This window comes from Simochromis diagramma, unplaced genomic scaffold (assembly GCF_900408965.1).
Source record: "Simochromis diagramma unplaced genomic scaffold, fSimDia1.1 OVJJ01000603.1, whole genome shotgun sequence".
Lineage (NCBI taxonomy): Eukaryota > Metazoa > Chordata > Actinopteri > Cichliformes > Cichlidae > Simochromis > Simochromis diagramma.
The window spans coordinates 17,575,674-17,597,293 of record NW_024387414.1 but is presented as its reverse complement, the minus strand read 5'-3'; the positions used below and the strand labels follow the sequence as shown (position 1 = coordinate 17,597,293).

The window sequence follows — 21,620 nt, the reverse complement described above, 5'->3', positions numbered from 1 at the left end:
AGTCCTGTCAAGAGATTCATTCTAAAAGACACTTCTTCAGCTGAGAGTCAGAGAGTAGAAAGACACACGCTGCAGTTTCTACTTGCAAGGCCGGTCACAGAGCGCTCACACCAGAGTGGGGGCCCTGTGATGTGCGCTCTGTTCTTGCACTTGTCTTTATTTATACACAAGAAAAGTAATACAATAATGAATACATTTGTTCAGTGGAATGTTGATACGTGAGCATGTGCATATGTGATTGTGTGTGTGTGTGTTGGAATGTGAGAAGCAGCCCTTTTTCCTGGTAAGAGCTGAGAAATGCTTGTTCAGCTTCTTACTATCATTGTGGGAAGATTCAGATAAAAATATATGAACAGGTTTATAAAGACCAATCAGTTCTAAGTAATAAAAAGGTCATCATGCAGTATTCTATCACATGTACACTTATATCATTAAAAGCTTATACTGACTACTAAGTACAATTTTCCATTGACATTCCCCCCCGTTGTCACGTATAACTTTTAAGTGAGATATCAGTATGTAATATCTTGTTGTACATTTTCTGTCACATCATCATTAATCACACAAAGTCTTCATGTTCTAACAGGTCGGGGTCATCATCATCATCATTTGTCACGGCTATGTATGCAGCAACAGTGGATACAATTATGCGGTTAATCATGAGTTTTAGACATGGCAGGATACATGTTACAAAAACACAAAATAAAAGTGAAAATGTTCCAACTCCAATGAGTAGTCTTTTTAGCACCTGTAGCCAGGAGCCAGTGTAAAGCCAAGAAAACCAGTCACTTGCATTACTTACATAATCCTGATTTTGGGCCTGCTGGATCTGTCTCAAGGCGTTCAGGGCGTCAGTCATGTTTGATGAGTGTACATTGTCTGGTATGTAAGTGCAGCAGGTGTTGTTGAAGAGGACGCAAAGTCCCCCTTTTTCTGCTAGTATCATGTCCAGAGCTACCCGATGTTGCATCACTGCAATTCATAATGCATTGATTTCCTGATTCTGCTGTTTGTTAATCTTGCACGAAGCGTTCAAGAAAAGTCCAAAACTGTAGTCCAGAGTTTCAATCCTCAGCATGTTTTTTCCGGTTCCCACCCAGGGGAACAATCAATGGAGTACTTTCTGTCCGGTAGTCCATAATTTGAATTCCTCGGGTACGTCGCTCCCCCATATTGGGTCATGTGGTTGAATTTCAGGGAGTGTTGATCTTCTTTTCCGGCGTACTGTAGAAGTGGTGTTTACTGCAGTCATCCTAAAAGTGTGGTTTGACAGGAATGTGGGAGCACATGTTCCTGTCCAGCTTGGGGGCAGTATGAAACATGCCCGTTGTCCACATTGCCAGGCGATGCCTTGCACTCAGTATGTGCCAATTAGATGGTCCAGTCGTGTTCACAGGGGCACCTTCTCCTCCTCCAGCGGTCCAGTTGCAGTTAGTGGTGTTTCCAAGCGGCCTGCTACCTTTGTTTTGTTTATAGCACATGGAGTGGTTCTTCCCTGGAGTTTGGTCCAAGAACACTGGGAAATGGATGGCTGTATTCCAGGTTGTCACATTGAAGTTGATCCAGAAAAGTTGATCACATGCTCGTTATCAAGTCCAATGTCTTCAATGGTGATTTTCTTGTAACCCTCCATATAGTGTAGGGTGTGTCGACGTGCTGGGCATATAAGAACAGACATAACAGTCTGTATTTTCCGATTCTGCCCTGGTCCTGTCGTACCAGGCATTATTCATCCAAGGGTGGATGTGGTCTTGTGTCATGTCTCTTAGGTGGGAGTTGTCATGCGTCCATCTTTTCAGTCTGCCTCGTGGTTCAGCTGTTGTCGGCATCAGCTGGGGGCCTGTAAGGGTGAGCATCGTAGTCAAGGTAACCAAGAGGGTCCACCTTCCCATGGCTGCGTACTACACACTCTACTACTTGGTTACCCTAGAGTTGGTCAATGGCTGGAGGTGGAAGTGCGAGCAATGCTCAATCAGCACTTTACCCTCAACACTGAAGCAACCAAGCGAGGGTGAAACTTTCCCTTACTAGTTGATTTCTGTGAAGGAAGTGGAATCCTCTGGGACCTCAACTTTCTTGCGGTGGCTTTGGTGTATCCAGGAAGGTCTTTCCGCTATTTTGCAGGCAGTTGGAGTGGTCAGAAGCACTTGGTATGGACCCTCCCACCGTGGCGAGCTCCAATTTTTCTTTGGAGTACTCGGACAAGGATCCAGTCACCTGGCTTCAACCTGCAGGAAATAGAAGAAGAATCTTGCGGCAGTTTATTGTTCAAAACAACTTCTCTGTTTGTCAACAATTGAGTCGTCCAATCTGCCAGAGTGGTTTGATTTGATTTTGATTTTTGATTTTGATTTTATTGATTAGCATTCAAATTCAAATCTCAGTGAAAACAGTGAAAAAAAAAAAAAAACAGTGAAAACAGAACAAAAATCTACCATAAAGAAAGAAAGCATGAGACAAGGCTAATCAAAAGGTATTGGCTGAAGCATTTGCTTATTACGCCAACCCTTTTCACAAAATATCTTTTTGTATGCAGCTCCTGTACACAGGGCTTGAAGAAAATAATAAAACAAAGCAAAAACCAAACAAACAAACAAACAAACAAACAAAAAAAACAAAGAAAAAAAAAACTTTCCACCTTAGATAAGTAACTACATCAAAGCAAAAGAATCAAGAGGTTGTTTTTTTTTTTTCTCCTTTTTGCTCTTTTCATTCTTGATTTATATATTTTTCTAATACTCTATTTTTAAACATGTTTTTAAACAAGGAAAATGAACTACACCTTTTTAAATCACTGTCATAACTATTCCACAGGTTAACTCCTCTAACAGAAACACATCTCTGCTTTATATTTGTCCTTATCTTGTTTTTTTTAAAGAAATCTGTTCCCCTTAAGTCACAGATTGATTTATCTAGTGGCTCGCTAGTAACTGGTAGTGGAAAAGGTCGCCCATGTATAATTTCAAATGGGGACAGTTTGTTATTTCCTTGTGTTATTCTCATCCACATTTTGACTAGGCCTACACATTCTGGCCATGGTCTGCCAGTTTCTTCCATTGTTTTCTTGAGCCTTTGTTTTATAGTGCCATTTGTTCTTTCCACTAATCCTGCAGTCTGTGGATGGTCGGCACAATGGTGTTTTAAACTGAAACCTAGTGCTTCAGATACTTTGCTGATCACATCATTTACAAAATGGGTTCCATTATCTGATCTTATCAGAGTAGGAATACCATATGTTTGCAACTGAGATTGCGTCTGCTTTTTTCACTGGGTAGATTTCTGACCATTTTGAGAAAACATCTATAATTACTAGAGCGTATTTTGAGCCATCACACTCATTCGATTCAATGAAGTCCATGTGAATTGTATGAAATGGGTGGTGTAGGAAAATGTCCTCTTTTTGGTCTTATCAATAAAGGACTACCGTAGTAAACACTTTTACTAACCAGATGGACAGGCGCTCTGCAGGTGGGATTGAGCGCCTGTAGTTGGTGTCTAGGCGGGCGATTCTAGGACCGATGCAGGACAGCAGGTCCTCAAACTGTACGAGTGAAAGACGGTGATATCGCTAAAATCATCCAGGTGCAGCTCCTGGAGCAAGTGGTGAAACTCACCAAACTGCTCACGCGTCTATCGCGTTCGGTGTGAACACACCGTTAAGTTACCTTGGGTATTGTGTTTTTGGCAGGTCATACATGTTCTCACGTATTCTTTTGCTGAAGTTTCAAAATTTATAGTGTAGAATTGTCGGTTTATTATAAAGACCATCCCTCAGATCATCCCTCCTGTTGAGACATGGCTCAAACCATGGCTCACTAGAGCGGCTGTTTTGTGCAATGATTCGGGAAGAATGGGTTTTCCTGCTATTTTCATTATGCCATCAGTGTCCAGTACCGCTCCGTGTTTCAGCCATTGTTTTGGTTCTTTTGGTGGTGCTGCTTTTTGTTCGTCCTGCAGTACAGATAGTGGAATGGTGTGGTTTTCACGAGTTGTTAATAAGACTGTGGTTGCTATGGCTGCTGCTTTTGCAGCTTTGTCAGCAAAATTGTTTCCCTTTGTAATTTCAGAGTAATCGTTCTGATGTGCTGCACATTTGCAAATTGCTAAATGTCATATCACATAAGGAGTTTCCTCTCATGTAAACAGATGTGTGCCATGATAAAACCTTCCTCCACACACTAGAAATAAGAAACTAATCTCAACCCTTGTCACATCTTATTCGCTTATTTTATAATCCAGTCATTTTTCCAAATCTAGTATCAACCAACTAATTTGCATATCAGCTTATAATGCGCTAAGTTGACAGGTCAACTGAAATGCACGTTCAAAATATTATCACAAAAGAGAATTTCCTTCATACAGTAAATTATTTGTGTCGCATCAATCAAACAGAAAACATCTCACAATTTATTGTGTTACCAATTAAATTTATTGTCTGATTACTGCTTGGTCATACCAGACTCTCTCTGTCTTTATTTTTTCTTCTCTGTTTTCACAAACGTTTCACCTATTGTCAAGCTGAAGAGTTAAATGTCAGCAGTGGATAAATTCAGCATTTGATAACAAAACTCTGTTAAGTTTTCCCTGCTTTAACACCAATGAGAGATATAGGCGCATGTATAGTGTGTGCTGTAGTGTAAGCTGTTCTTCATTGCATGTATGTGTGTTAGTACGCTTGCATGCAGGGCCTGTGGGCCTGTCTCACCCAAAAGGGCATTTTCTTAACAGTTGCCTTTCTCTCGCGTGTGTTAAGAAAGGCAAATGTGCTTGTAGCAGTTGTGAGATTATTATGCCGTTATATATTACATTGTACCTGTAATCAAAATGAGTGAATCATGATACTGCTGTAGGCCACATCATACTTCTTGTATAATCAGTATGTGGTTTTAGTTTGCATCATACTTTTGAGTTAAAAGAATGTGAAAATAATTCGATTTATTAGATAGGTTTGCCAGTCTTGGCAGCCGGGGGTTAGTCCGCCAGGGCCTCCGCTCCTGGCCGCCACCCGGCACACAATGCACCCGACCCCTATGGCGCCTCCTGCGGGTGGTGGGCCTGCGGGAGGATGGGCCCATGTCTCCTCTTCGGGCTGTGCCCGGCCGGGCCCCATGGACTAAGGCCCGGCCACCAGACGCTCGCCCTCGGGCACCCTCCCCGGGCCTGGCTCCAGGGCGGGGCCCCGGTAACCCTATCCCGGGCAGGGTAAACTGTTCCCTCGATATTCTTTTCATAAGGGTCTTCTGAATCGCTCTTTGTCTGCCCTCACCTGAGAGGCACACCCTCTCAGGTGAAGGCTCTGTCCCTCAAAAGTGAAGCCAAACAGGTGTTATGAGTCGGGGTGTAAAGGCACTGAGAAAAAAGCGTTTGATAAGAGTATCACTGAGAACCATTGTTCTTTTGGAGTGACTGGATTCAGTATAGTGTGGGGATTTGCTACTACTGGTGGCATCATTTCAGTGATTTCATTTATTGCTCGCAGATCATGCACTAGACGGTATTTTGCAGTATTAGCTTTCTTCACCACTTAAACAAAACATCACTCTTTGTTTGTTTTATTATTATTTTTTTTTAAATTCTCCTTTCTCAAAAACAGAAAATGAAATTGTAGTTGTTCTTGGCTGAGAAAACACAAAACCTCTTTCTTGTAAGCGCAGCCATCTTGTGACACATTCAGGATCACTTGCACAGTCTTTATTATCCAAACAGATGCTGGCCTCTCATCGTTAATCGTAGTATTATATGTATCAACGAGGAAAAGGCACATCATAAAACTATTTCAAACACAGCTGTGGCAGTACAGACAACACCTGGATAACACTTGTGCCAGTGGCTCAGGAACGGCAGTCACCTCATTAAAGTTAATATCGTTAATAACAGATTTCTCAAGAATTTACCACGTCCTATTTTACCACATTACCCTGCTTCCAATTAAAATAGCTTTCCTTTCACCACCAGGATCACAGAGTAGGCTGTCACAAAGGCACAAAGCATGGTAATAAATATTATATTATTGACAGTAACAAAATATCATATGTTTAATTTGTACAGACCACATATAAAATGATAGGAAAATACACGCAATAACCATATCGACCTTCATATAGGACTGAACACTCATAGCTCAGTGAGCAACATGAATAGAATAGATTCACTGTAAACAAAAGAAATATATTCCATATTATATCAGTTAGAAAAATATTTTTTTACATAGCATCACATCATTTACATCCTACATCAAGCTACTTTTATCATTATTAGAGCTATGTGCAAACATGGGACAGAAACCCACATAAGACTTTTTTTTGCTTCACTGGCCAAAAATCATTATCTCCGACATAAATGAGTGAGATATTACTGACATGGATGTGCCAGCTTTAAAATGATTTAAAACAGATTCTTGTGTTAGTACATTTTTAAAAGAATATTTGTAAAAAAAAAAAAAAAAAAAAAAGAAAAGAAATTGACCAAAGACAATAGAAGTTTAAGTGAAAAATTCCACTCTTTGGTCTAGTTAATATTAACGGCTCTGATTGCATAAGTAACCCTCTTATATTCACTATATGGACAAAAATATTGGACAATTCTTATTAATACTAGAATTCAGTTGTATAAAGTCAAATGCCTGGCCAGGCAGTCTGTATTTACAAAGAATTGGTTGTTCCAAAGAGCACACTTTAATGCTCCTGTTGCATGGGTTTACATGGCAGAGCAGCTCCTGCAGGTGTGCTGTGTGTTGTGTTGTGTCTGATATCCCAGTGTTGGTGTTGTCCCTGCATTATCATAATAATCTTGGTCCAGGATCAACATTGCAACTGACCATTCACTTTGTTGATAAAAGAAGAGGGGGGGATTCTTTTGTTTATATAAAACGTTATTGTGTGTTTTATTAACTATATTCTTTATAAAGTTATGCAATGTAATAAATATATTATCAAGTTAGGTTGGCTAATGCCGCTTAGAATTTGGCTAAATTCTAAGCTAATGCTTGGCTCACTGAATGCTCCAACGTCATTGGTCAGGTGTAATGTTGATGCTGGATCAACATTATTATGATGATAACAACATCAACACGGGGATATCAGACCGTGAGTAATGTGCAGCTAGGTCGGTAGTTCTGTCCACGTAGTTTATTTACATATTATTATTTTGCATATGTATTCTGAGTCAGCGGTATTCTTGAAGCACGCTAGCTGATGTTTTAATGGCTAACCTGACTTTACATCACCACTTTTTCACTTTCTGAGTTAGAGGATACTATTATTTAGCTTTAGCTACATATTTACTGTTGACATACAGATTAGCTCTGTACTTAGCACTGATACAAAAAGAGAGAGGAAACACAAAATAAAATCCAACTGTCAACAGGTTTAAAGAAAAGTAATTAAACTGTTCACTCATGTTGTCATCCACATGGAAACTAAGCTATCATCTGACAGGGAATCTGGATCAAACTAGTTTGTAACTGGGGACAATGACTTCCGTGAGTTTCTTTTAATTTCCAGGTTTTTTTTTTCACTCCCAGTTTGATAAAATGTTATTTTTGATTTTGTTGCTTATGAAAAGAAGTTTGTGCGTTACTTGTTAACCCTGTTTTCAGTAATTATACTAAGTTAAATGGCTTCATAGCTTCATTGACTCTCCTTATTTAAGTCTTGGCTCATGCATTTTCCAGGACTGCTACTTAACTTTAATCTATGTTTATCTTTGCTGTCATTTCCATGAGTTTCATGAACGGCGTATAAACTCGCACTCCTGATCGTGGTTGAGAAGAGGGCGGGGATGAAGTGGACTCTTCTTGTATGGAGGGTGTGCCTCTGCTTGTTTGTGCGTCCAATTCGTCTTCTCCAGGCTGGACCGGACTGACACCAGCTTCAGACTCAGATGGGTGGATGTAGGAAAATGTCCCATGCTCCTGTGAGGGTCTGGAATCCAGGAAGCGGCTGTACTGGACAGGAGTGTACTTTAGTAAACTTGAATGTAGCCTGCTGGGGGGAGGGTTATTAAGCTTAAACGTCCTTGGCTGAGTGGGCAGTGTTAGAGAGATCGATGGATGTTGAATGGGAGGTGGTGATGATGAGGGTTGTGCCAGGGATGAGGGCGCTATGGAGGAAGGGCTTGGTCTAAGTGATAGAGGATGAGTGGGTGATAAAGGCTGTGTCGGTGACAGTGGTTCGGTGGGTGATGGGAGTTTCACAGGTGATAGAGGATGATCAGGTGATGGGGGTTGGATGGGAAAGAGATGAGTTGGTTCACACTGAACAGGTTCAACATCATACCTCTGTGCTTCATGTCTGCAGAAGCACAGTCAGAAACCAGAGTGAGAAAACACCTCCTAATCAAGAAAACACAACCCAATGCTACTTAGTATCACAATCCTACCTGGGGAGCAGATCACAGCCTACTCCTTTCTCTCTGGTTTCCAAAACCTCTCGCGTCTTATTCTGTGTGGACATAAAATACTTGAGCTTGTCTTCTAATTCATTATTCTAGGAAAAGGAAAACAGGAAACAAGAAATATCAGGTCAGTTACATGCAAAAGACTGTCGTCACTTTGCATGAAAAAAATGACCTGACGCTTGCAGCAACAAGCAGTAGAGGGGGATTAACACAGTTATTCAGTTATTCAGTGGTCAGAAGCCCATGTGATCATCTGAAGCCATGAAGCAGATTATCACACCCCACCACCAGTTATTAAAACACACAGAAAGCACACCAGTCTCATCCTACCTCACACTCCACTATTGCAATCCTGTCCAGAAGCTCAGAGATGAACATGTCCTTCTGAGCAACTTGAGCTCGCAGAGATTCGACCTTCACAAATTCAAAAAGATAAGCATTTTAAAAACATTATTTATATAATTTACAGGGAAAACAGAAATGGAAAATCCAGTTCACAGCAAACTTAACTAGAGTCGTTATCTAATCTCGGTTTTTCCATACATAGAAATGAAGGCAATGAATAACTGAGCTATAAATACCCCTTTATCTCCAACCCCTTCCCATCAAAATTATGAACATGAATTCACCCCGTTAGCATGATGTCCCGCCCTTTATTGACTCTGTGTGCAGTGAAGTTCTCCGTTCCTTGTGTGCATTGACATTAATTCATGGTTTTAATGGTAAACAGGCTACTTATGTAAATGTATGAGACACTCCCACTATCAAAACAGTGGAACAGAGGAGTTGAATCCATGGTCTACATACAGATAAATAAATCCTACTCACCTCCTCAATCATTCCTTTGACCTTCCTCTGTTGACAGAACACCATGTCGTTCAAGTGTTTGATCCTCTCGCGGAGATCACCTGCTTCACCTTCCAGCTCTTTGGACCTAAAAAACAACCACGATGTAGTCCCACATAGGAAGGAAATAAGACTCTAGCACCCTGATTCATTTGCAAACATCGATGAAAAAGTTATGTGCTTTTTTCCCTTCTAGGTAATTAATCTGCCTGCACAATGCTATAAACATCCTGAAAAACTCCTTTTAATTGCTCCAAAGTGCATCTTGCTCAACTGGTTTAAAGGGCCAAGCGTAAGCTGCTCTGCTTCAGGCTTCAAGAAAAAGTGTTATGAAGGTTCTTAGCTGACTTGAAAAAACCTTTCAGGTCTGCATTTTAGGTAAACGTACGAAAGAATTTTAAGCTGAACTTTTACACAAAAACTAACATGTTTATTTATTTTTTTTATTAATATCCCATCCTATTCAATTATTTCTCAGTATTATTGTTGGATGTGCTGTCTGAGGTGGGGTTTATCGTGCATCCTGTGTGTTTGCAGCTCATTGTTTAAGATCTCTGCACCAAGAATGAAAGTTTATCCTTGATGTTTGAGAAAACAAACCAAAGACAAAGAACTTCCTCACATCTAATGCAGTCTTGGCCAAGTTTTATCCACTTTTAGAGAAAGGGCTGTAATAGAGCCTTTAGATTCACACGCAGCTTAAATTTTCTATCTGGACTTTAATTTGTACCTTTTGGCTACAGTTTCGTCAGTTCTGTCCGTCACCTCCATCAGGCGTAGGCGCTGTTCGCAGTCCTTCAGCTGCTTTTCCAGTTGGCTCTTCTCCTGTGGAAATCACAACATTTTATCTGTTTTCCTATGGCTGAATGAAAATCCTAATACTCAAAAGTTTGAGTCTTTTTGGGAAGTAAAATCACTGACATCGGTCGTCTCCTTAGATTACAGGGTCCTAATGGGGAACTTTGGCACGTAACATCCACCTGAAAAGATTCTCCTGGCAGGAAAACACTCCAAACTCCAACAATCCCTATCAGTTTGAGCATCAACTAAAGCAAGGCAACAATCCCAATCCATGGAGGCCCCACCCCACAGTCCACAGGAGTCAAAGGATTGACTGCTGGCACCCCCAGTGGTCCCGTGCCCAACCGGTTTGAGCTGTAGGGAAACCTCGGTATCAGGCATGTGGTTTTAAAGTAGTGGGTCCTAGGTGTTTTTGCAGCTGGCCAAGTGTTATGTTGTTTGCAGTAAACATGGACTGAACTCCACTACGTGCACATGTATACGGTCATAACCTTTTACAGAAGGTTGCTTTTGTACATTTAAGAAGTATCATCTTCATCGTTTCCTAAACATTTGACTGATATATGACAGATCCCTCAAAGTATTGTGTAATTTTTGTTTTACACAATTTTGTTCAAGGGTCAAGGGAACAGGAAGACATATACATACATTACATTTTTGACTTACCTTTCCCATGCAGTCCAGGAGACGCTCCACTTCCATGATCCTCTGGTCCCTCTCTGCAATCTTGGCTTCTGCGATTTTGATGTTTCTCTCCGCTTCCTCCAGTCGTCTGATATACTCATCAAGTTGGGCCTGTGCAAACAGAAATATGTCTGCCACTCTTCTCTCAGCTTAGGCTTGCCTCATTGTCAAGAATTTTGTAACTTTTTTATTTGTAAATTGTGTACAGTTATTTCCTTAGGTAATCTACGTCAATAGGTTTGGTTTCTGCTGTCAAAATAAAAACAAAAACAAAGTGTGATGTATGTATGAATAAGGACCAAAGAATGCAGACCTGTAGGTTTTCAATCTCCTCCCTGTGCCTGCGTTGTTCTTCCAGCAGCTTTTCCTCATACTCTTTCTCTAGCTTTTCCGAGAGCTCCTTTAGCGCCTTATCGTTGGCCTCCCGTGAAGACTCCGCCTGGACAGTCCACAGCATAGCAAAAATTAGCACTTTGCTCAGCTGATTAGGCCACATTCTGCTCAGGGTAGAAGATGCAGATGCAGCTGATGTGTTTCTGTTCCGCAGCAATATGATATGTTAACAGAGCTGCTCGATAAAAGTTTGCTGTGTCTCAGATCACACAGTGATTTGAAAGCTGGACTCTCTGCTTTCTAATGTAAATTAAAACTTTTTTTTTAAAAAAATAGGACAGGAGATGGTTTCTCAAAACTTCAGGAACTGTGATGATGATCGGTAAAGCTGGATTTTAATGTCACCTGCTGCAGAGATAGAAAAATGTTCTTTCATTTATTGATTTATTCACTGTTGGTAGGGGTCATGAAGTCCTAAACGTCCTGTCCTTCCATCACTCTTACTGACTCATCAGACCACTTTGTTACAGGACAGCCGAGCACTTCACTGTCCCTTTAAATGTACACAAAGTAGCGCTTGCACAAAACTTGAGGGAAAATTTTGAATTCCACCCATTTATTTTGGCCATGCTGACATCTCAGTCTCGTGGCCTTGTGGCATTAGAAGCAGCCACTTCCACTGTAAAGTTTTGGGGGGTGTTTTCATCTGTGGACACACGTGGATTCATGTTCATTCCCACAGAAAGAGTTTGTGTTTGCGGGACTACCTGAAGCCTGAGAGTTTGGTTTTCAGCCTGTACTGCAGCCAGCTCACGCTCCTTGTCTCTGAGCTGTTGTTGTGTTTTCTCATAGGTGCTCCGCAAACTTTTCACATCGTCTCTCGAGCTCACTCTCTTCTGACAGTCGTCCAGAAGGGATTTCTGCAAAGGGAACTTATTTTAGCCAGTGAAGACTTTTTGTAACAGCATCCAGCTGCCGGAGTAAAAAAAGAAAAGAAAATGTCTTTGGAGTGTTTGGTGACTTTGATTTGTTACCTGCAAGGTGAGGTTAGCAGATATGAGGGAACTGTTCATCTGATCAAAGTTCTCCATGGCTGCCGTGCGGATCTTAACCTCTGACTCTAGACTCCTCTTGTGTGCATTGGCAGCCTGCAGAAACACGTGGCACACAGCTTTTTTCAGATTTATGCACAGCTTTACAGGTCAGAGTTTGATGAGGAATGTCAGTGCATCCGGTCACATGGTGTTGTCATAATCTTTACCCTGAGTTCCTGTGAAAGCTTCTGCATTGATTGCTGCATTCCTCCAAACTGTCCGTACATCCGCTCTCTAACCTTTTCAAGAGAATCTCTCACCTGCAAACAGAAACCAGGAAAACACAGATATCATCTAAACAGAAACCCACTCTGCCTTGTATGGATGATGTGATGGCAAAAGAATGATTGGCCTGAAGGCTCAGTCTTTCCTCACCTCCCTGATGTATCTCATCTCATCCTGTAGGTGACTGGTTGTCCACTCGCGTGCCAGCACCTCCTGTCTATCTGAGCCTGTCCTCTGCACTACACCATACACTTTGGGCCCATGATGCCGCAGCGAGGTCTCTGGCACCCCATTGGTCATGTCTCCGAGGTGCTGAGGGAGACAAGATCGTGCCGGTCAGGTTTCTGTAGCTACCTACCGCTGAGGCAGGCTTATGCTGGCATGGTGTCTCTGTGTTTGTGTGCACACTTACAGATGCACTGCATGAGTCTGCATGTACATGCACATGCATACATATGTGCAAGTGATCAAGTATTTCAGCACCCACGCTGCTGTGCAGTGGAAATAGGAAGTTGGCAATGTGCAGCTAAAAAATGGTGCAGAGTGCATCGAAGGTGTCGTGTTTCTGCAACCCAGGACATGAGCTGCTGCCCATTTCTGCCTATTGTGCCTCTAACAGCCAATGAAAACAGATGCACACCAGCACAGGAGCAGTGTGGCACAATGCAATGACTAAATAATACACAGCAAAAGTCCTGGGCACAAATAAAAACAACTTTAGCTCAGAGACTACATTTCAATCAGTATTTCAGCTGTAATTCAAGAGCAAGGTGCTTTACTTGATAAAGAGAAATACAGCTAACACTTTTGTTCATTATCAATTGGTCTTCCTTGATAAGTTTTATTTATAAAGTGCTTCACAGTGTACATGCGCCAAAATAGAAACACACTGTCGAGCATGCGGTCATATATCCTTAAATACACACATTTGGTGTAAAATGATGAAGAGCTGTAAACAGACGCTGCAGGGATTTTTCTTCAGCTTAAAATGTAACTTAAGCAGTCAGTTATTCTAATTGAATTGAATGTTAATTGAATATCTAAGTAAGTCAAGTTTAAATTTTGCATGATCCAGCTCATTTTATTAGCTTTGCCATAGTTTATCACTTGAAACAAATAAAAACAAATAGAAACACTTTGAACACGCCTGCTGTCTTTAAACTGTGATGGTCACAGCATTTGCCACGGTCACCTGTGAGCCTCTGTTCATGCTGAATGTGTGAATACAATATTAATGACAGCCTCACGGTGCATGCGCAGGGCACACTCAATGAAGCAGTGGCTGCTTTGTCTACCTGCTGAGGTGACTCCTGGCCAGGTGGACTCTCTCTTTGGATGAGCCCGTTCTTCCTCTTCCACATCCCATTGACATCTTTTTCATTTTCAGTCTGCAAAATAAAACAAAAACAGGTCAAGAACACTGATATGGATGGCTTCCATTCAACCATCCTTCCATTGATTCTTCCATTCTCTTGACAGCATATCCAAGCAGGGAGCCTGCTCTTAGGTTCATTGCTAATTCCAACATGCACGTCTTTAGTACAAACAAAGCACTCAGTCAAACTCCACGCAGGCACAGGTTCAACATTCAAACACTACACTGCAGGTTCAACCCCATAACTTCATGTTGTGAGGCTATAGTGCTGACCACTGAACCACCATGCCACCCATGATTCGTGTAAAACAAAACATTTTCAATTAAGCTTTATCATTTGTGTATACATTCTACAGCACGCCTCATCTGAGCCTAAAGTGCAGGATTCTAAACAAAAATGCAAGTAAACACTCTCTTGAAGTATTTATTTAACTGTATGTGAATATTATATAGTTTCTATAGATCTATAGATAGACAGATTCTGATATCTTTTAAGATGTCTCTACACAAAGAAATCATTCATTGAGGACTACCACTCAGAAAAAGAGGCATCAGTGTCCACATCTCACAGAGATAAGAGCGAGGAGGAACAAAGACGCCAGTGTGGTCTCGTGGACAGAGCCCAGCCTCACATTTCTGCACCACTCAATCTACAGAGGACCTGCTGTTGAGAAATGGAAAAGGCCTGCTAATAGGCGGGAGGATGTGGATTCCAGCAGATGGGAGGGAAGCACAGCCATCTTTATCAGTTCGCTTCACGAAGCCCTGCGTGCTGCCCATTCAGCTTTGAACTTTACAATGTTTGACCACATGCTGGTCCATGTTTACCTGCCCTTTGTAAGTTTTGTGGGAGAAGCACTCTGACTTACTTTTCCTCTGTTGCTTGAGGAGCTTGAGCTGTTCACAAATGTTAAAAAAAATGCTCGGAGACAGCTCGGTAAAATGATCTTGCATCAGTGCATTGTCATCTAACACTGTCATTTGTTTGTATGAACTCACTCCTCTATGACTGCACCGTCTGACCTGATTAGCTCCTTATTTGTCACACAAGCACGGAGGATGCTCACTGTAGCTCACTGGGCTGAACAGTGTTCACTTTACGGCTGTTACGGAGATGAAATCCAATGCTGCCGGTATAGAAACATCGTCTGGTAACAGTTCTCTGTTTACTTCCTCTGCGTGTGTCATGATTCACATGTGCTACATATCATCTAGGCCGCAGTCGCCGGTTGGATATAATCCACGATGTCTCGAGTTGCAGGACACGCCCTTTCTAACTTCACAGCGAAGAACCGGCATTCCTCTTGAAACACGGTATCGCTGGATATCTCTGAGAAAAGATATTTTGGTCATTTCCTTCCTCGTTGATTAACTGGATGCAGTCCCCATTACCACATTCCTGCTGACCTTCATTTGACCTTCCATGGTGATGACATCTAAGATCTAAGATAGTGTAACTAGAGCGAAAAGTTATCTGAAAAACAAGCATCAGTACTCTGTGTAAACACATGTGCAGGTATTTTGCAACAACACAGTAATTACAGCAGCGCCTGCAGAGACCTTAAAGCGCCACACTGAAAACATGATGAACAGATGAACTAGGCACAAGTTTTAACCTCTTGAACCTCTAACTGGCTCCAGCCTGATGTTTTCTACTCTGTGCTGCAGTTCTACGTATACTTTAAGCTTCAGTTTGCTGTTGAACTTCAGTGAAACTGAGGCTGATGACTTCATGGTGATTAGGGTTCAGGAATGATAAGACTGCTTTCAGACTTGCATCAGCGCTGTAAAAGGTACAACCAGCAGTCACTGGCGACATGTTGTCTAATACTTTCTGATAGGAAAACTTTTTTCACGTGATACAAGAAAACAGGAGTGGTAGTGTGGAGTAAAGTGGTATCTTTATGATAGCTTTATGATGATTGTGAAATACCTCACTGTAAAGAAAATCTGCATCTGGATTGGTCTCAGAAATCCAGTTTGTGTTGCCATGAATCCCACCCAGCAGCGGTGATGTTACTCTGTTACTCAGCTGTTTTTATTTTTAAAAACACCCTTCTCTTCACTCGTTACATCGCTCGTTGCCATTTTCATCTCACAGACAGATGCTGACGCTGTTGTTGGAGTCACCGATGTCTGTTCTGGGACAAACCGGCTGCCACTCGCAGAGGGCACAAATCTGCATCCTTCCCAAACACTAAAGTGCACATCAGCTCTAAACACGTGCGCTTCCCTCCACTCTGTGTTCACACTTCATCAGACTGTCCTTTGTCATCAGTTCCAATAGTCGCAGTCACACCCTCCCAAAGGCAGCCACATTCAGGGATTACTTCAGTGTGCTATCGGTGGAAAGAGTGGACATGTTGTACAAGGTTCATTCAAAACTAGCCATCATGTTTCTGGATCCTGCACACCGCACAGTCATACAAGGAAAAACCTCTCCTCGGAGATTAAACTTAACCCAAGCATTGCACTTAGTTCTCGCACTTTCACTCTGAAACTTTGGCATCAGCCTCCGATCACAAACAAAGACCGGGGCAGAGCCACCAACAGCAAACACCCACGCAGCCTGCGGCGTCGACTCAGCCATAATTCACAGGATCACAGAGCATACCAGCAAATATTAAACGTGACTAAGAGTAATTCTACACCTCGGTAGGCAAATATTAATTTCTCATGAGCTCTGTTTGTTTTAGTTACCGTCCTTTGGAGTTAATACTGTTGATACTTATTAGCATTTTCTGTTCTGTGGAAGAGTGTTAGAGCACAGATGGAGCAGAGCTTTGAAGTAAATGTAAAACAGCTGTGTGTGCATTATCTCTCTCACACACACGCACACACACACACACGCCCTCCTGTCATGATTGCATAACTGGACCAGATGATAAAAAGCACATAAATCTCAGCTTTTCCACCATCTTTCTTTTAATGGTTTATAAGATGAATTAAGGTGTGTGTGGGAGGGGTTTCTGTTTGGTTTTTATTGGTGCTTTTACTCCCACACGTCACTATTTCTGATCAGCAGTGTCAAACTGAGTCGAGTGTGATGACGTTTCCTCTTTAATGTAACTTTACGTATTGTACCGTATGGATTTGAAGCCGGTTCTGGCCGGAGTAACAGGGTGGAGGTAACACTGAGGGAGACGCAAAACTTACATTGTCTGACTTTTCAGTTTTTGGCTCCTTGTTTCCATTTTCTCCGGGATACAGAGTCAGTCTCAGGCGTCTGATTCTCCTCTGGAAAACAAAACAAACACACACGGACAAAAAAGGCAAATGTTTGAATTTAGGGGAATTTACAGATGGTCATCATGAAGAAAAATAAAATTCAGATCTAAATATCTCTGACATTGTGGCAAAGCTTGAAGTGTCAACTAAAAAATTCTGTGAGCTTATTCACATACAGCAGCAACTGGGCACCAAACAAAGTTTATGTAAATGCAAAACAGAGTAAAATGTTAAAAAGTAAAACAGATACATGGAAAGTGGGAACTCTGTTTGATTTTTTACTATTTTGAGGTTTTTCATAAGAAATTTAGTACAAAGAAAAAAACTGAACTCTTCAGCAGACCCTACAAGCGTGCTTCACGAAATATTACGATACGTGTCGACCTGCATGAGGCGACCATGGGAATAAAATAAAACGTGGGGCAAGTACAAAGGCCTGTTTTATCAGAGAGCTGTTCAAATAAACATGACAGCTCTGCCTCCTGCACGCTCAGCTCCCATTACACACTCGTGTAAGTGAACAGAGTCACACATCCTACAACAGAGTCAGAAAACGTTAGAGAGAGAGAAAATGGATCTCTTTGCTTACAGACAGGAAAACAAGTGTCGGCAGAGTTAAAAGCAACAGCCGACAAACAGAAGAGGGGAGGAAAAAACACTGGACAGGACAAAACACAGAGAGAAGAGGAGAGCAGAGAGAAATGGGGGGAAAGACAAAGAGATCTTCAGTGTTCTCGCTTCTCTCGAGCTTCTTACCTCCCTTAAAGCCTCTGGAGAGTCCTCTGTTGTGGTGGTGGTGGTGGAAACAGTTGGTCTTGAACCGTAGCGAAGCATGTCTCCTCTAATGTCCACTCCTGGCTTCTCTTCCTCTCCCTCTCTGGCTGTCCTCCCACCCTTCCTCTCACTCTCCTTCCTGAGTTCTGCTCAGATTCTCAGAGCGACCATTCGCCCCCGGCCCCAGCCTGGGAACAGGAGGGAAATTCCACTCTAAGTCTGCTTCTGCTGCTGCGTCTGCAGTGGGTATCCTCAGGGCTGCGAGGTTCCCCCTCAGTCAGTGAAATGAACAGGTGCAAACCAGCTCTCAGCAGCACAAACACAACAATGTCATTGTCCTAATTCCAGCCAGACTGCTCCTAAAGCCACCTGACTGACAGGCTTGTCAGTCACTCAGCAATCCTCTCTGCACTGACTACGTCTCTCTGCACTCCCATCAGACCTGTCGGGCCACATTTCACCTGCTTCGCTCTTTTGCGCCTCCTGGCCCTGAGAGCAGGACTTTCACAGGCAGGGCGGGTCCTTTTACTCGGGCTGGGACAGGTGGAGCGCGCCTTATCAAAGGGAGTGGCTAATAAGAGGAGCCCACTGTTCACATGAAGCAGTGAGACAAAAACTGCCTGCCAGGCCTGTTATACATACAAGAGTTATTAGACTTAAAACACATTTAGATTAAGTTTTGCTTTGTGAGAAGAGAAATAAAACACATTGAGTGGCAGAGGTAGGGTTTTCATTGAGATGGAATCTGATTTCTCCCTCTTATTCACTCGCTCTCATTATTTGCTCTCGCAGGTAGGACTGCCAAGTGCATTATGGGGGCTCTTATATAATAGCCTTTAAAAATTAAGCGTCTTCATCTGATTGAAACCTTTACATAAACCAAGAGAGTTATTCTTTTTTAAATTTGCTAACAAAAGTCCATAATATAACTTAAATTGGAGGTTAAATGTAGGAAGACAGGCCATAGAATAAAAAGACAAAAAACAAAAGCTCATAGACTTCCATGTCTGGACAGTACGCCCTGTGATTTCAAAGGTCTGTTTATATCAGAGTTTATTAGTTTCCTCAGTTCTTTCTCCTACTTTCCTTCTGTGTCTGTTTCCTGTATCGAGTTTTCCTGTATCGAGTTTCCCGCTTTAGTTATTGTTACTTTCTTCCTCTTTTACTTTGCTACTTAGTTGTCTTCTGTCTTGTGTTCAGTCTTACTTCCTCCTCTGTGATTGTGCTGATTGTGTCCACCTGTGTCTTGTTTCCTCCCAGCTGTGTCTCTGGTCAGTGTGTGAGTATAAATAACGCTGTCTTACCTTTGTCCTCTGTTACAGCGTTTGCTTACCCTTAGCACGCTTCCTTCTGTCCCCCCCCCTTGCTGGATTTAGATGAATTTGTTTATGGACTTTGTTATTTGAATTTTATGCACCAATGAAGGGGCGCTTTTTGTTTGTTTCACCTGCGTCACCTCAGTCTTCTAAACAAACCATACTTGTTCTGTTTTCAATCGTACAGTCATAAGCTTTAAGATTTAACGTGCTGCCTGAGGCCTGTAGAGTCTGAGATGTAGTTTTTTCCCTTTTTTCCATTACATGATCTGACCTGGGGTTGAATTTGCTGGGAAGATTGTGGCATTGTGTTAACACACGGCTGAATGATACAGACCAGTAAACCGACAGAACTTGTGCTTTTATAGAGGTGCTGATTGTCACTTAATCGAGTGCTTTTCATTAGCAGCACCTGGCTGCTACTCATCCTCCTAATGAAAACAGCGAGGGTGTTGCTTTTCCACATGACTGTGAATGCCAACCAGCCAACAGAGGAGGTGCTACACTAGATCAATTATTGATATCGTGAGAGGGATGAAAAGAAAGACCGCACTGCAAACATGATTTTTTAATGTTCTTCCTTACCACTCCATGTTTTACTTGGTTTTACACTGACAAAATATGCGCTCTGCTTATGATTATTCATGCTGACAATTATCTTTGAGGACCAGAAGCACAGTCTTCTGCACAGCCAGATCACATTCCTCTTTTGAATGGCTGCAGTCACTCCCTTTCAATAGAAACTAGAGACAAAGTCTCTGAAGAATGAGGAATCAAGTTTAAAGACTCAAGTTGCCTGGCGAGAGCCCGTTCAGCTGCACGTGGTGCTTCATCAAAGCTTTGCTGTTAGCTCGCGTCAATAAATATGATGAGAAAAGCTCGCAGAATAATACGAGATGCATTTCTACTGGACTCTGTGGTTAATCGTTAACCAGACATCAAACAAATGGTGTTTCTGCAATCAGTAAGGCAGCCACTCTGTCCAAGTCCAATGTCATATGGAAGTTCTCTCTCATAATGATATTCACCTCCCGTCACAATCACAATGTCACTCTCTGGATTAAATCCACAGTACTGGTGTCACAACATCAACCAGATTTACAGGGTTTCTAAAAATACTTTCTACATAAAGAAGCAACATGAGTACATTTATAAGCAGAAAACAGAGCAATAATTCATACATGACAAATAGCAAAATAGAGTAAACAGTGTTGTTAATACTGTTAGTAAACAAAGAACACTAAATAGCGATTTTAATTCATCTTTAGCGATGCTATTAGTTATGTCATAATATTGTGACATAAATAATAACATTCTTCTTCTTACCTAATTCAAGGTCACAGACAGGTTTTAGATGTGTCCTTGATCCAACACAGCTGATTTAAATGGCTAAATTAGCTCCTCAACATGTCCTGAAGTTCTCCAGAGGCCTGGTAACAAACTAATCATGTGATTCAGGTGTGTTGATCCAAGGTGAGATCTAAAACCTGCAGGACACCGGCCGTCGGGGCCTGGAATTGCCCACCCCTGCCCTGCACCCTGGACAGATCACCAGTCTATCAAAGAGGAAACACAAAGAGAGAGAGACACAACCTCATATTCTTACCTGCAGCCAACTTAGATCCACCTGCTCCACACAACAGACCCACGCTGTGGGTAGATTTAAAGAGACTGTGAAGCAACAGTGCTGACCAGTAGACCACTATACCATCCGTTAGTGTGTTTTTAGTCATTTATTAATCATTCACAAATGTTACGTAAGTGTGAGTCTGTCCTCCTATCCAGAGCATCAAATACTACCTTTTAGTCAAACCAACTAACAAGCCAGCGATATGGAGAAGGTGTGTTTCAGCAGTGGTCCTATAAACCACCACATGCTGCATTAATGAGAACAAACTCATACTTTAATCACTAATCATGATCCTTGTCCTGCTCAAACAGGTTTTGGAAAAAACTCTCACGTTGTCAACTGAAGGTGGGAGCACTGACAAGTGAAAAGAAAAATAAACAGTGAGTGAAGCAGGCCACAGCCTGCAGCCTCCAGCTACACAGTCTTTTATTTATGACGCCACCACCCGATCTTCCCATTTCACGCTCTTTAAAGCAAATGTAAATGGCAATTTTAACTTTATAATAAGTATGACTGAGTTTTTAATGATTAGTAATAAGTGCATAAGGATGTTTTAGGAATGTAAAAAATATTAGCTGGAGTTTTACTTCTACCCAAAGGAAATATGGTTAAACTGTACAGGTTACAGATTAAGATTAATCAACTGATACTACCTTAGCAAGAGCACACAGAGAGCACAACTCCCTGCGGAGGGCAACAGCTGTACTAAAACTTTGTAGTTTAGTCTCTGTCCCGAATATTGTAGTGAGGTTTGGAGATGACACATAAAAAACTGTGGGTGATATACAGTTTTACTGATTTCAAATTTGCTGTGACTTTGACCCAATTTTCACCAAAATGAAATCAGCTCAAGCTGTATCTGGTTTAAACTGTCACACAAAATTTGTGGCTGGAAAAGCAAGTTTTTGCTCAGGAAA

At 41.8% G+C, this 21,620-nt stretch overlaps 1 protein-coding gene across 4 annotated transcripts; it reads right to left on the bottom strand.

The window, feature by feature from the left end:
- Nucleotides 1-5,448: 5,448 nt before the first annotated feature.
- On the bottom strand, nt 5,449-20,518 carry LOC120721288 (myocardial zonula adherens protein). Of its 4 annotated transcripts, none has more exons than XR_005693149.1 (15): nt 17,740-18,262; nt 16,912-16,992; nt 13,676-13,768; nt 12,531-12,692; nt 12,323-12,415; nt 12,096-12,209; nt 11,829-11,981; nt 11,042-11,167; nt 10,711-10,839; nt 9,974-10,068; nt 9,226-9,331; nt 8,728-8,811; nt 8,380-8,486; nt 7,044-8,291; nt 5,449-6,583 (listed from the first exon to the last, which is right to left on the bottom strand). XR_005693149.1 is itself a non-coding variant. In XM_040011509.1 (15 exons), exons 2-15 carry the CDS (start codon nt 17,815-17,817, stop codon nt 7,688-7,690), a joined length of 2,025 nt encoding a protein of 674 aa, XP_039867443.1. In that variant the 5' UTR covers nt 17,818-17,945; nt 20,400-20,518; the 3' UTR covers nt 5,449-7,687. The 4 variants fall into 4 exon arrangements, 3 of the variants coding, with proteins under 3 accessions (XP_039867443.1, XP_039867444.1, XP_039867445.1); XM_040011509.1 differs by adding an exon at nt 20,400-20,518 and having other exon boundaries at nt 5,449-8,291; nt 17,740-17,945; XM_040011510.1 differs by having other exon boundaries at nt 5,449-8,291; nt 8,380-8,441.
- Nucleotides 20,519-21,620: the final 1,102 nt, after the last annotated feature.